This window comes from Monodon monoceros, unplaced genomic scaffold (assembly GCF_005190385.1).
Source record: "Monodon monoceros isolate NGI ecotype Baffin Bay Population unplaced genomic scaffold, NGI_Narwhal_1 Super_Scaffold_21, whole genome shotgun sequence".
NCBI classification, from domain to species: domain Eukaryota; kingdom Metazoa; phylum Chordata; class Mammalia; order Artiodactyla; family Monodontidae; genus Monodon; species Monodon monoceros.
In genome coordinates this window covers 150450672-150466748 of record NW_021703778.1, presented here as the reverse complement: position 1 = coordinate 150466748, position 16077 = coordinate 150450672, and the positions used below count along the sequence as shown (strand labels likewise).

The 16077-nt window shown below is 39.9% G+C and overlaps 1 protein-coding gene across 19 annotated transcripts in view; it reads right to left on the bottom strand.

Moving 5' to 3' along the window:
* NRXN3 (neurexin 3) overlaps positions 1 to 16077 on the bottom strand; it is a 1692180-nt gene that overhangs the window by 893728 nt on the left and 782375 nt on the right. For all 19 annotated transcript variants that reach the window (XR_003795953.1, XR_003795956.1, XR_003795954.1 and 16 more), the window contains 2 exons: positions 9184 to 9303; positions 546 to 927 (listed from right to left, as the gene is read on the bottom strand). Coding sequence is in view for 15 of the 19 variants with exons in the window: in XM_029238319.1 (XP_029094152.1) it covers positions 546 to 927; positions 9184 to 9303 (502 nt within the window). In the remaining 4 variants the exon portion in view is untranslated. The remainder of the gene's footprint in view (positions 1 to 545; positions 928 to 9183; positions 9304 to 16077) is intronic.

The window sequence follows — 16077 nt, the reverse complement described above, 5'->3', positions numbered from 1 at the left end:
GCTGGGTACACTCCAAAACATTAGGGGGCGACATCTAAATTCACAGTCAATCATGGATCTGTTTTTGGGGTTTTGTTCTATTTTGTTTTGACTACTTCCCAACACACAGTAGTAAAATATCTTGGAGCAAGAACAGCTTTTTAAAATTTGCATATATGGGCTAATGGTAGTACTGAAAATATCTGTATTTCATTTCTTCCTATAAATTTGGTGGTTGCAGACTATACTGCCCCAGAGATAGATGCAACACATACCCTATCCCTCTTTTGCAAAAATAAGCTTTTTTTCCCATAGGTTTAAAGGACTACGTTTCAGATTAAAAAGCCTGACAGTATTGAGTTAGAAGAAGAAGGTCTTTAAACAAACTCATGAATCTCTCTCCCTTCCAGTCTTAATGATTACAAAGATATTTTTAATCAATGGGGATGAGAGCATGAATCAGGAATAGAGGGTAGAGAGTAGAACAGACAGTTTTTTCTGTGCATATTTTATTCAGGGTTTGAGCTAAGACATTTAGCATAAACTAGGCGATCTCTTCCACTTACCCCTTGACGAGCTCAACAGCAATGAAGTCATTGCCATCACCGCTATTGAAGAGAATGAAGCCGTCAGCGGACGTGGTCTTGAACTGGAAGAAGAGGTGCATGGAGGTGTAGGCCTGGAGGGTGGCCAGGCTCAGGTAGCTGCTCTTGGTCTTAAAAGTGACAGGGTCAGCGATGATGTTCCTCAGTCCAAAACGAGCCTTCAGTTCGCAGTAATCGATGTCTCCATTTTTGCACAAGTCAATGTAGAGCAGCCCGTTAAACATGAGGCTCTGCAGGTGGCCAATGAAACTGGAGGGGACAACGGAGATGTAACGTTTCTCGGTCATGATACCAGTTTCAATGTTGTGGAATTCCAAGCGGGTATGGTCTCCCACCATTGTACCTGTGAAAATCACAGATGAGATACAAACAGGAGAAGTTACCACGTTTTGTCATAGCACCCTTACTACATCTTTTAGGTCTAATTTGTTTCCACACAAAACATTCGGTTCCAGAAAAAAAAATACTCAATATAGTAGATATCTGACTTGGCTTCAGTCGGGGAGCTGATGACTGGCCCAGCCCAAGTTAAACGCCCTGCATCCCATGCGCTCCTGCAGTTGCTCAGAATGTCCCATCTTATAAAGGAAAATATAAGCTCATGGACGACTCAAGTTAAAGGATGAAACTATTTGTTTTCTCCATTCAGGAAAATAATTGGGTACCAGTACATACAATAAGAAGGAAAACTTTCATTGCTCTAACCCTTATAAAGATAAAATAAGTGAGCCTTAGGCATTCATTATTAATATTTCTTGGTGTAATAATTCACCACCCAGTACTTGTGGAAAAGTTTCTATTGTAGAACATATTAATTTTACCTGACCAGCAACCATTGCTTTTGCTGATAATAACAACTAATCTTCCTTTGGGAAGATACCCTCCTCACTTCACCCTTAAACCATCTGGGCTGGATGAAGACGACCCCATCCTGGCCCCTGAAATAATCAATCTACCCACGCAGAACCACTCAGTGTATTTTTATCTCTCTAGCCGTAGAGTATGGTCTGTGGACTAACAAAATGGTCTTCGAAACTTAGCATGCATCTGAATCACACAGTTCACTGAGCCCCACCCTTAGTTTATTATTCAAAAGTCTGCAGTGTAGCCTGAGAATCTGCATTTCTAACAAGTTTCAAGGTGATGCTTACATGACTGGTCTAGGGACCCCCCTTAGAACACTGGATTAGCAGCAACCCTAGTTGGTCCAGTAATATTCCCCCAGGGTTTGTGCTGGAACACTTAGGAAAGAGACGTTCTTTGCAAACAAGGCTTTCTGAAGGGGTAAGCAGAAAACCCAGGGCCGCTGGAGGCCACGTGATAACTGGAGGGCTAGGGCCTCCCTGGTGAGACAGCAGACCCAGCAGACAACCACAGAACGGAGAGGAACAGTTTCGGCAGGATGATGTCATTTGAAGACCTGGATCTAGCTGGCCAAATCTGGACTTTTAAAAACTACATGGCAATAGATTCTCCTTTATGCTTAAAGCATTTGAGATGGGTGTCTGACATGTGCAAGTAAAATATCTCCAGCTCATACAAATAAAATATTAGACCACTCACTACCTGGTTTACCCAGAAGTAGTGAGAGGCTGGGGCAAGGGTAATGAGGTGGGCTTGAAATAAATACAAAGAGACTGGAAACTTTAGTAGTCAAGGAAAACAGCATTAGTATGGCCAGAGTAGATGGCTCTCTCACATTTATTTGGATAAATCATATTAAAATTTAACAAACCATGTCCTAATACCCCAGAGGTAGAAGGAAGGGAAGGGGAATTCCCTCTTCCTTCCCTCTCCTGTTGTTACCCTCCACTTTGAAGAAATTCCATTAGCAAGACACTCCTAGAATCTCTTACTGCCTCTTTTATCCATTTCCAGAGGAAAGGAAGTGACAAAATCTGAAATATTAAGGATAGTCTGCAAAGAGAAGCCATATGTGCATAGCTCGGCCTCTGGCATGTCCTTTAAGGGAGCAAGCCGCCTTCAAGAAATACCAGTTTACCTCACTCACTCATCCACAGCATGGGTGTTAGAGGAACAGGCCTTGTCTCAGTCCTACCCCAGTCCTGAATTAGTTAGTGTTTGAGTGGGCAATTCTAATTCTGAAATTCAGTACATGTAAACCACATGTTGAAACATCAGTGTTATCACTAATAAAAAGATCTCATTTCCACCAGACTTGCATTTGTTTTTCTCTATTGGCATAGAACTCAGGTGGCAAAAATTAAAGGAGGGGAGGGGATCGTATTTTCTTGGGTCCTTAAACTGCAGTATCTGGGAGCTTCAACCAGATCACACCCTTGGATGCTCAATATTAATTTCATCCCTTTGGGAGCACACACAGACCTAATTCAAAGAATCGCTCATAAGCACAAAAATCAAATTTACATTTTATGAGCTTCTATGTGGTGTTTTGACAACTAATGACAAATCGTTCTCTTAATATAAGCAAAAATAAAATAATGATGTTGGTTAACTTACATATAAAATTGTAATAGAACAAAAATCAAAATGCAACATAAATCTGCTAACAATTGAATAACTAGAAGAAAGAATCACTGTATAAAATTACTTAGTATTAAAAATTGGACTCGTCATGAAAATGCAAACTAGCATAACCTAAATTCACATGATCTAAAAACAATGAAGTGACTGAAACAAATACCCTATGTCAATTTGGCTACAGCTGTTCATACCAGGGCTGGAGGCTGAGAGCTGGGGCTGGAGTCTGATGGGGAGGGGAAACCACAGCCAGTCTCGATAAGGACACAGGCACTTAACTATGATGACGCTGGCAGTCCTACTCATTCTTATTTTAGCGTTAAAAATAAAAAAGATCAGTGATGAGAACTAAAAAGTGATAAAGGGGTGATCTCTGGTGAAGACTGGAGTTCAAAAAAAATTCGAAAAAGACAATTTTAAAGTTAATTGGGATCTTTTAGAGAAAAACAGATAAGTTTATAGAAAAATCAGCCCCTAGAATTGAGGGGTTAGGAAATTCTGCTCATTAGAACATGAATTTCATAAAGCAAGAAAATCATGTAGAGTGTTGACTGAGCTCTTCAAGAAGAGCTTGAAGAAACGCTTGGACAGGTAAGAGAAGGGAAGCTAACAATGAAATCTGAGAATTTAGCCCAGGGATGCAGACGGATTTAAAATTCAGGATAACTCAGAGAGCTTCAACTTGAAGTTGGTGGGGTTAGGGGGGCGGGCAGGGGAGTGAAGAAGGTGACCAAATTAGAAAGGGGCCAAATTAGAAAATGAACTAGCTTCACTATGTGCTAAAGGAACTCACTTGGCTGCAGACAGACATGCCAGAAAAGATGTATGCTACTGTACCTGGAAAATGCACTGAAGAGATTGCTGGAAGTTTGAAACCTGTGCCTTTTTAAATCTGTGTATCACCTAAGCAAAATCAATAACCTGGAACCTTTTCACTCATCTCTTCTTTTTTTAGTCATTTCAATAAAATAATCTTTATTATGGTGTAGTATGTAATGTTAAAGTTATAATAACACCATCAATTTAGTTGTATTATTCTCTATAATATTCTTAGGTTTCTCAGGCAGGTGTTACCAATCTGCTTTTTGTTGTTGCTTCCCAAAGAATGAATGAATGAATCAATCAATCAATTTATTTATTTCTAGGAGATGTCCCTTTATAATTTTGTTTTATTTTTTTATTAATTTTTATTGGAGTATAGTTGCTTTACAGTGTTGTGTTAGTTTCTTATTGGGACCGACATATATACACTACTATGTATAAAATAGATAACTAATGAGAACCTACTCTACAGCACAGGAATCTCTACTCAATGCTTGGTGGTGACCTAAATGGGAAAGAAATCTAAATAAGAGTGGATATGTGTATACATCTGACTGATTCACCTCACTCATCTCTTTTGAATGCTGTCTTACATTAAAACTTCCACTTAAGGGGAGAACGTATGCATACTTCACAGCGGCTGCTTTCAAACTCTGGAGGAGAGACGAGTAACTTGGGAGAAACGTAACAAGCAAAAACCAAGACTACTGAATAGTCCCTGTATGCCAGGCATCATGCTAGGCACTTTATAACCACCATCAAATGTCACTATCACAATAAAACTGTAGAGAGGCACCATTGTCTTGCTTTAGAGGTGAGGACGCTTTGCTTAGAGAGGTTAAACTTCTATCAAAGTTCATACAGGTGATAAATGGTAGACCCCCAAATTGAACACAGGCATGTTTCAGTCCAAAGCCCATATCTTATCTTGTACACTATACTGTTTCTGGAGAAAAAGCTTGACTCATTCCTTGCATTATTGCCCAAGAAAAGCTGTAGGTGGAATTTAACTGGTGAGATTTCCATGCAGAAATTGTGATGAGTTCACATTCCTTTTCAGTGGCCAAGTATTACAGTGTCATTCCATCTAATTCATGGGTAATGTATCCAGCCCCTTCCCCAGAGCAGCCATGCTGCCTTGACCCCTATTCACACATTCACTTCCATAGTTCACTGATGGCCAGCAAGCAGTTTACAGACCAGCCTGACTCAGAGTATTGAATTTTGTTGAGAACATAAACCCACTCAAAATTTTGGCCAAGCTCAAGCTGTAACTTCCCCCACAAGGCATTAGCATATAGTGGATGAGCATGTAGGCTCTGAGGCTTCACTGCCTGGGTTCATAACTTTTCTGTGCCTCAGTTTCCCTGTGAAATCAAGAGGAAATTATCAGGGTTAAATGTATCAGTACATATAAAGTACTTAGAACAGTGCCTGTTAACTATTACTAATTATGCAGCTTTCATTTTTTTTCCTTTCTCTGAAGTGTGTTAAGAATTTCCTGGTGACTTCATTTATTGCTTTCTCCCTTTTACCAGAACACAAGCTCTTTTTAAGTAGGGACCACGTCTTGCCTCTTCTCTATGCCCGACAGGGTTTGGCAAAGGAGCCCAGGCACAGCAAGCATCCCTCACATCTGCGGAAGGAGGCTGTACTTGAGACATCTGCTTTGGAGTCACCACTAAGAGCAGGCCAACACTGAGAGCTCAGCAAAGACACCGGGAGAGGCTTAGAGGAGGCAACTTGACCTCCCTTGGCTCACAGACACGGGGAGAGAAGTTAAGAAAACTTAAAGACTTACAAAGTCTTAGTAAAGGATGCACGTTTTGCCCACAGTCCTCCAGCTCTACCACTCTCACACCCTTTTCTCCACGATATCAACATTTTTCAAAAGTATATACTGTAACATACTTTAGTAATTTAAAAGAAGTTCTGGTGCCAAATAAATTAGGCAAACACTGCATATGTAATTATTGATGATGAGCAATGTATATTAGCATATTAAAGGCTCCTAATAGGTCTTTCAAGTAAGAATTCCACTTCATTTTGTTTAACCTAACATTTTCCAAATTGATCTTATCTCTTTTTTTTTTTTTTTTTAAATTAACGTGAGAAACAAGTTTTTTCTTGGAAAATGATTTTTACAGCTTGGCGCTGTACATGCTATATAGGACGAGGGAAGGAAAGGAAAAAGTCAACATGGACCAGAGGAGTCAGAAGAGAGGTGAATTTCTGTACCAGCAAGAAGTTCTAGGTGGCGCGGGTGGTCCCTGCAGTGTCAGGCCCTAATGCTGAGGAGCCAACCCAAGGGAGGTATTCTTTTAATTTACTTTTAATCATAGAAATCCAGCTCAATCAATCAATCCTTAACTGTCAACTGAACTTAATATTTTTCCAGGAACACGTTATATTACAATAAATGAAAACTGCCAGGCCGAGGACTATTTCCTTCCTTGCTTTAGATTTCTTATACATCTGACCTATTCTTTGCATCATTTCTACAAACTAGCTGAAAATCTGACCTCCTGGGTGACTTTAAACAGCATGAAAGGCATTACTAAATAAGCCAATAAGACACTACTTAATAACCTGAGGACTGTGTGGTTTTTAGTTTCATTTCCTGATTTTATGACTTCTGTGAGCTAAAATTAAAATTCCCAAACCCCTTACCACTGTAAGAAGCAATCCAAGGTTGTGGCTCATAAGCAAAATAGCTCTTTTCTTCTCCCAAGTTTCTTTATCCTTATGGCTGCTTTTTTTCCATCAGCAGCAAAGTAGGGGGTAAGGCAGAATATGAAACAGCTTCATTAATTTCAAATATCAAATTACTGGATGACTTGGGCATCCATGGTTTAATCCTGCCTTTTAATTATTAGTGGTAAGAGAAAGCACACTTATAATTACCTTTACTGTAAAGTTTCTAAAAAAGAATAATGACTGAGGGAGGCATTACACATTACTGTACCCTCAGTCCTGCAGTTCTTTATGACTATAGATTTAATGGTATATAATTTCCCTATGGAAATAAAACGAACTTGCTGTCTGGAAAGAGCAGGGTGAGGTCGCCATCTAGTGGCTGTTTATTGAAAACACGCTGCAAATAGCACTGTTGGCTTTACTGGGCTAAACCCAGAGCAGGCACCAAGGGACGTGACATGTTATCACTGCTGCCTTTGCAGGCTGCTCTCTGCAGTCTCTCATGTGGATTTCTTGAAGAATTAATTCAGGTTGGCTGTGGGTTCTAAAGCTTACAATCATTCTGCTTATTTTCATTACATAAAGCTAAGTTACCCTTCAGGCATAGAGAACAGCAACTGTTATCTCCCGCTACTAAGTTATGTCTATGTACAACTGGAGGGTGTTGGCTAATCACTGTAGTTCTGTTTGTCTTCTCTTTGGGAGGGAAGGGGTTGGGTACTGTTGTGTACCTACCGAAATGTATTCCTCACCTCACCCCAATCCATTCCACTGTATTTTACCTATAGTGTAGGACACATCATTTTCTTAGGATGAACTGGGAAGTCTGACAAGCAGCTTGACTTGGTCAAATCACACAGACATGAATTTAGAGCTTATGCACACAACTCCCTCTAAGTTCGTGTTGCCCTTACGTAAAATGACAGTAAGAACACTTAAGCTGCAAGGCAATGGTGCGCTCCAGAAGATTACAGGAGTTGATATGTGTACAAGGCTAACCCAGCACCTAATGCCAGCTGGGCACTGGATATATGTGAGCTGTTCTCGCTCCTTCCAGACTCTCCTTCTTGACTCACGCATACCCATACACACAAACACACTCTTACCTGCACAAACACATACATGGCTCACTATATAATTCCTGACTCCAGGAGAACAGAAGCTCAGGCTCATGATTATAAAATTAAATTACAGAACCCAAAATTGCAGAAACTTTATTCTGAAAATAGTCTTAGCAACAATAGAATTTCAAGGTGTAAAGCATTTTAGTGACAATGACTGTTAAACCCAAAGGCTCCTCACTCTAGCCTGTCTTATTCACAGAAGAAACTGTAGACATGGCTTAGGCCACTGACTTCATTTGACAGGTCCAGAAATGGTAAGTGACTTTCCCAACATCCTGCAGAGAATCAGCATCAGGGTCCAGGTGTCCTGACACCAACAGCGTTCTGCGTGATACCCCATCCTGCCCCATGTTTTCCCTTCCCACATGGACAAGAAGTCTGCATAACAGATATGCACGGCTCTCAAATACTGGAGAGTAAAAATTTTAGAATGCAGCATGTAAGATGCACTGAAAGATGCCTTCTCTCTTCTGCCCTAGATCTTATTAAATTATCCATCAAATTCTGCCCAAAGATCTACCTCCCTAAACCACTCCAGATTTCTCCAGCCCAAACTGATAACTGAGAAAATTATCTTCCGATTGACAATTATAACCTTACCCACCCAAATTAGAATCTCATTATATATTCCTTGTCTTATTTTCAAATTCCCGAGTCCTATCTCATCTACAAAATTGGTTCATTGTTGAAGGAAATAGGTAATTTTGTTCTTCCCTTTTATCTTCTACAATCCCTAGCACATTCCTGAAATATAACAGGCTGTCAAGAAATACTTATTGCTTGTGTGAGGGTCTGAATGTTCCTTTACATCTGTATGGATTCATTCACTTATTCCTTGCCCTCCTAGAATGTAAATTCCACCAGACCAAGGACTTGCCTAATTGTCCACCACCACATTCCCAGTGCCTTCTAAAGCAGTGCTTAGTACAGAGTAGGTACTCAATTAATAATGATTAAATAAATTATTAAATAAATGAATAATTATTCAGCACCTTCTAAGTATCATGCAGTCACTTCGGTACTTACTTGTACCTATAACGTTCTGAATTTCTGGTTTATCCGTCTCCCTCTACTGGAGAGTGACTCATTCAAAAGGGAAGGACTGGCACTTTGAAGGATGATTGATAAGCGGTTTTTGAGTAACTGAATAATAGAAGGATCTGTAGAACTCTACATCTGTTCTCCAGACACATACTCTATGCCTAAGGAGAGAGCCCCATCAATATGTAACCACCATAGGGGATAAGTTCTGTAATACAGATCAATGAAAAGGGATTATGAAAATATAGAGGAAGATCTTCTTAGTCTTACCTGAGCCTTAGTCTTACCAGAGAACAAGACATGTGACTTCTGTTTAGCAAAATACAAGGTTTCCAAACACCACACTTTGCTCACTGAATGACCAAGAGGAGTCTGAGAGCAAAGAGGGACAAATTCACTACGGCTATACTCACCCTCCGCCACATCATCGTCCACGGTTAACTTAAGGCTTTTTCCTCTCCGCACCACCCGAACGGTGTGCCATTCGTTGTCATTGAGCTTCTGCCCCGCATACAGGGTCTCTGGTCCTTTGCCTAAGGGCAGTGGTAAGTGCCAAAGTTAGAATCAATTCTGAAAGTAGTGTTCATGGCATCAGAGTTGTCAAAGCCACACTGGTGCACATGACTCAGTAGCATTCAAGGAATCGTATCCCTCCAGAGCCCATCTGAGTTTCACTGATCCAACAGGGTCCTCCACAGCAGTCCCCAGTGCAAAATCTCAACTGAATCATAATGGACAATAACAAATAAGTGCCCTCCTTTATCTAAAGGTGCAAGATACTTAAAATGCCGAGGGCAATAAGCCAACATATAGCCAATATGCCAATGGCAATAAGCCAACATTTACAGGAAACAGTAGTCAGCTGTCATTTTGTTTCCTAACGTCTTAGACTTCAGATGGATTTCTTGAAGACACAGGAAATCCCTCACACATTCCTTTAGAATCATTCGGTCACGGAGGCATAATACACCGGTCTGGCTTTTGGAGAGTATCCACCAGTTCGATGAGAAAAGAGCTATGCTTTTAACTTGACGTTTCCATTAACCCACGGTCTTACCAGAATTCAGTGAGCACAGAAATCACGGCAGTAACTGTTACCATAATAATAATGTCAAGGCTTAAACCCCATTATAAATAATGCTCCTGAAGGGAATATGATGGGCCCCAGGGCTTATTCATTGTTCATCATCTTCCAAAAATGTCCAAAGACTTAACATATGAAATAATGCAAAACTCCAAAATTGAACCTGTTTAGGTCAAAAGAATATTCAGTAAAACGTGCCACTAAATAAAGGAATAAACCAAGTTGCCTCAAAAGATCCACGATCAAGATGCTCAAGATGGTGTTCAAGTGAACCCTAGGAAGAATCAGATGCAACAAGGAATTACGGTATTTAGGGGCAGAAGTTGGCAAGACGAACACTGAGGCATTGAAACATTTCAGTTAGTAATGAGGGGGAGTGGAATATTATGTTTCACTCGCCACTGAACTGAGATTTAAGTTGAAAAGACAAAGAAGATTGCATAGAACCAGAAAACTTAGAACAAGTTTGCTCTCTCTACATAGATAGCTGATCCCATGCAGAAAGATACTGCTTAAATCTTCCTACATTAGTCAGTCAATATATGTAAAGCCTTACTTCTGGAAACAACTTGCAAAAACAAAAAGATGAAACAGGTAACTGGGCAATACATCTCTATGGATGTTATGCATCTGAAATATTTCAGAAGGCTACACACTTGGCTCCAAGAGGGCCAGGTACATAGTAGGTGCTTTAATGAGTGCTTGTTGAATAACTGATGTCTACCTATGTCTTTACTTCTTTGGAAACCATCAAATAAGGTCAGTATACTTTTATCTAAGTAATTTTGAAACTTTTATTATATATTTTTCCTTAAACACTCTCCCCACTCCTCTACCTCCAAGACTGAAGATATTATATATCGTTTAGGGGAGAAAAGAAAAAAGAGTATCATTTGGGTAGAGATCTTTTAAGCTAGGTCATTTTAAATTGGATCCTTTAATTTTCAGTAATTAGTATTTCTATTAAGTGTTGATTATAAGAGTTATGACAGTAGCTGAAGTTTGGGGAAATTTCCTTCTTGAAAAATAAACAGTCTTTCAGAGTGGAAAGATTTCTTTCAATCACAATGTATTCAGCACGTAATTTGTGTTTAATGTTTTTCAGAATGTACCTATACCCCACGTGCAATCCATAGTTACAAAAATCCTGAGAATTCCGTGAAGAAACTTAGAATGGACCAAATACACCCAGAACTGAGTAATGATGCCGTGAGACCAATGAAAAAAATAATTCTACAACAAAAGATGTAATACACAATCTTAGCTTCTCTTTGTGGGCATTCCTGCCTTTCATATTATCTGAAACGTATACACTGTAACAGGCTTTTCCCTACATTTCAACTGATTAGATAGCACTGCTCCTTATCTCATTAAATTCAGGTCTATGAGTGATAACAACAGCAGCACACTGTGTGGACACTGGGAGAAAATGGACCCACATCTTGTGGGTACTTTGAAGCAAGAACAGATGTTCTCAGAAGAAACAAATCTGCCTTTGTTTTTTTATGTTTTTATCCTCTTTATTCTACATGCAAATGCTTCAATAAGAAAGAAGAAAGTAAAGAAAGATGTGGAAAATATTGGCTACGGAGGCAGAACTGCTACAAACATAGGCTATTTCAAGAGCTCTTATAGGTGGCATCTGTTCTTTAGACAATTTTCACACATCGCTTAGTTTTTAGGATTGGGAACAGATAAGAGGGAAAAATACTAACACTAACACAATCAGTTTTAGGACATTGTTACATTAGTGCCATATCAGCCATAGAGATGGAAAAACAAGCCTTGCCTCAGCCCAGGGTGTGGTAAATGTTGCTGATGTTCTGCAGGTACTTCTGGACTCCTTGAAATGTCCACTATGGTCAGACTGAAAATTTGACTCTAAAACTTTAGGATGTGATGGCCTGTGACCAAAAATGTGAAAAAAAGAACTGAAACCTCTCATACCCTACTGCTTGATTGCACTTGACCTCCCACCCCACTAATCCTCATTACTCTAAGAGTAGAAAAAAGATTCACACTCATCTCCATATATCGGCAGGGAAATGAGTATTGTTTGATATTTATTTTCAAGCAATAAATAGAGAAATCTCAGTGAGCTTCTGGAAAACTCTCAGCCTCCAAAAGTGGAGAGTCAATGGCATTTATCTTTAATCCAGCGAAAAGGTCAATCTTTCCTACTAGAAGGAAAATGTGGTTTAAACTCAGCTGGAAATGTTCACAAATAGAGGGGAAGGGCAAATCTAATCTGTAGCCTAAGCATAAAAATGGATTGATAAGTGATGCAAGATGCAGACACAAGCTGAAAGTTGAAACATACAGATGGATAGGTTTTAGAAATAAGAGGATTCGGTTTGGAACAACTCCTCTGGAAGATTCAAGCACAAAGCATCAGTAAAACAATGAATGTGAAGAGTTCTTTGCTGCTAAGTAAAGGATGGTCCAGATAAGAAGGAGGAAATCATTTTGTAAGTTGAGATTTAAAAGGGAACTGGTGAGAACTTAAAAAAATATTATCAAAGCTATCAATTATCCAGCACTGTCCTTTTTCTTTTTAGTAGCTAGGAGAATTATGATCTGCAATTGGATACATATTGGATGCATGTATTAGATGCATGTTTCCTTCTTTTATAGTTTAAGTAATCAAGATTGATCACAAAACAATCCTTTGATTCCCGTTAGGCTGCTTAGATTCTTAATTTTGATCTAAATACAGAAAACTAATAAGTTGTCTGATACCCGGTAGTTGAATGTCCCAGGTAATGACACCCATGACTGGAGTAAAGAAGCCAACTTGCAGATGAAGGTTTCTGGGGTGCAGCAGTCTGTAGCAGTGGAGCATTGAACCATTTGCTATTGTAGGACAGAGAGCCTTCAATGAATCCTCTGGGTAACACCACACAAATGCCCATTCAACACAGCCTCACTGCAAACTCATGTAGTAACATCATTTTTAGTTAAGGCTGGTCTCACAGAAGATCCTCTGATGAACAGGGGATATAGAATGAGAATCATGGAAGAAGGACACAAACTAGACTGTTTTCTTGACCTCTCCTACAGTAACCCCATGGAAGCTGGAGCTAAGAATAAAATCAAAATGAAAAATTAGGAGAAAAGTACTCTTTGAGAGAAATCATTGCTGATTGCTTGGAGGAAGATGACACTCAGATATGAGCAGAGTGTTCCCTCTTTCGGCAGATAGGGAATGGAAGTATGTGGGAAAAATCTACATTTGAGCACTACTAAAGGCACCCACCTTCACAAGGTGGACTTTGGATTTTAATTATTTTGAAGCTATTTAGTTGTGTGTTTTTTCTTAAACAGACTGTTCACAATACCTGAATTTGTTATTCCCCCCAGGAGCAATATAACCGGCAAAACTACAAGATACCCAAATATCTCGTATTTCAATAATCTGTCAATATATTTCTAAGACCTGCCCAAACCAACTAAACCAGATGGTTTTGCTCATATGCAGGGAGTAGAAATCCCTTCCATGTTCCACAAAGTGCTATTTCTAAAAGTGGGTGGGTACCATTTAGAAACTTTGGTGGGAGGGGTAGGAGGGACTAAGGAGGCAACACCTGCACCATAATCACTGAACATCTTCCTATTTGTGCAGGAAGGGAAAAGGGAAAATGGAAAACTTGATTTCTCTTGGAACTATGGTTTCACATGAATCAAAATTCCTACAATGCATTAAAGAAGATGAAATTCACTCCTTTAGAGAGGTATAGTGAAATGCATGTGATTATACATCTAAATGACGTGGCAAATAAATACACAAAATGATGGACCGTGTTAGGTTTAAAGAACACCAAAAATATTTAAAAAGAGAAAACTTACCTTATTTCCACCAGCACCTTAGGTCGGGCAAGCTGAGCTGTGACAAACATTTTACTAAGCCTATATATATATAGCACCATATACTTTATGAGTCTTCCTCTCCAGAGAGAATAGATTCAGCAACTAAAGCTGGGGTAAGGAGGAAAACAATGGGACTAAAGAATAAGGAGGGTGACAGGGAAGTAGGAGAAAAGCATTTTATTTGTCCCCCCAAATTTCATGTTCTGCTTGTTTTCTTTGGGCTGACAACCCAACAGAGTGAGGAGTGTTTTGTTTTGATAAAACTTATTTTTGTCAAAAGCATTCATTTTCTTTGAAAAAAAATTAAATATTTACTTATAGAGCCTGTTTGGTGAAATATTTCAAATAGATCATTTCATTTTTTACTGGACCCTTCAGGACTCAGGAAGAGCTGTCATCTCTCCTACAATAGATGCAAAAAGCAGAGGAGGCTCTCTGGAAGCCTTGTATTAAGAAGTCTCCCAGTGAAGTATGTGAGAAAGACAAGTGAGCCAATCATTCAGCTTGAGCCCATACACCCTCCTGGAGGCCTGCGTCTAGTTAAAACCCACTGAAGACACCAGCGATATGTATTGGGCTTGAATAGGTCCATGTCCCACCAGGCCTGCCACATGCAACATGTTCGTCTCTGGGCTACCATCCCTTTCCCTGTGGCTCATTCTCTACTCTGCCTTTCCAGGTTCTGACAGAGTCCTGTTACTAACACCAACCACATATCACAGAGTTTACTCACACATTTAACAAATGGTAAAGGAGCATCGGCTTGGGTGCAGGCACCATTCTAGGCGTGAAGGATGAAGAGGCGAACAAGACAGACCAAGTGCTCGCCCTTTACAGAGCTCACAGGCTAGTTTGGGGTGGGGGGGCAATGAAGGATAAAATACAAATTAAAGAACATGAGATCATTTCAGATAGGTTGGGTTCTATGAAGAAAATACAACAGGGTAATACGATGAGCAGTAATTGGGGTGGGGAGTGGGAATAGAGGATTGGCTACATCACAGAATGTTCCAGAAAGGCCTCTCTGAGGTGACATCTCTCTTCTGGCCCTGTACCAGGTTGGACGGAGAGCTATTAAGTGAGATGGTACATCTGAGAAGGAGCGGAAAGAAGTCCCTTATGTCTGCAGAGGGGCTGTGACAGGAGAGAAGATGGCAGCGTAGACAGAAGCCAGATCTAGAGGCCCTAGAACCTGAACGCTGCTCTAAGTGCAGCAGGAGGCCACTGGGAAGTTTTCAGCAAGGGGATCATAGGACCAAATTTAAGTTTGAAAACTCACTCTGGATGCACTGGCCCAGAAGAGACAAACAACGGAGACGGGGAGATGTACTAAAAGGCTGTTAAAGGCAGGAAATGAAAGTGACCTGGACTAGGGAGGTAGCAGTAGAAACAGAAGTGGTGAGGTCTGTGATGTATTTCAGAGGTGGGGTCGACAGCACTTGGGAGATTGGTTTGGGAGGTGGGTTGGAAGTGGGAGAGAGAAAGAGAAGAATCGATGATGACTCCCAGATTTGGTCTGGGAGCCTGGATGACGAAGGCACCTTCAACCGAGATGAGAACGATTCCAGAAGAAGCAAGACATGTTGATTGATCCTATTAGCCAGGGGAGCTTACTTCTGTTACTTGTGTCTTTCCTACCTAGCATCAGTCACACTTGTTATCATCTCCTGCCAGCTTCCTACTGACGAGAAGTGTGAATCAGAGTTCACTGCTTGCAACCTTGACACAAGGTTGCTGGGTTAATGTTATCTTTCTTTCTCTGACTCTCTCTCTCTGTCTGTCTCCCTGTCTCCCCTCTTCTTCCCTTCCTTCTTTTCTCCTTTCCTTTCTCCCTTCCTTCCTTTAAGAAAAAACATGCTACTTTTGTAATCCCCAACAGCTAAGCAGAGTATCTTACACCAAGGAGGTGTTCAACATACTAGAAAAAAAAACACAAAAAACTAGTGAGTGAATAAATAGAATTGAATGAATTAAATAACAAATTAGTAGACAGGTTGAGGGAGGGAGAAGAAATGGAAGGGGAGCTGAAGAGAGTTACAAATTATTTTAGCAATATAATGAATTGGACCAATTCAGGAAGATATTCAGTACAGAAATAAATACATTTAGTTGAATTAAGAAGTGAATACGTAAAACTGAATGAACAAATAAATAACAGAGTAAATCTGTTGAAGGTAGAGGAAGAGAAGGAAGGGAAAGGGACATAACAGACCTGAACATTGCATTTTGTGAATTAGTGAATTAGACAAATCTGAAGCTAAAAGACACCAGGCAGCAGATATAAATAAAGACACTACCTTTCCTTTTAAACATATATATATATGTGTATATATATATATATATATATATATATATA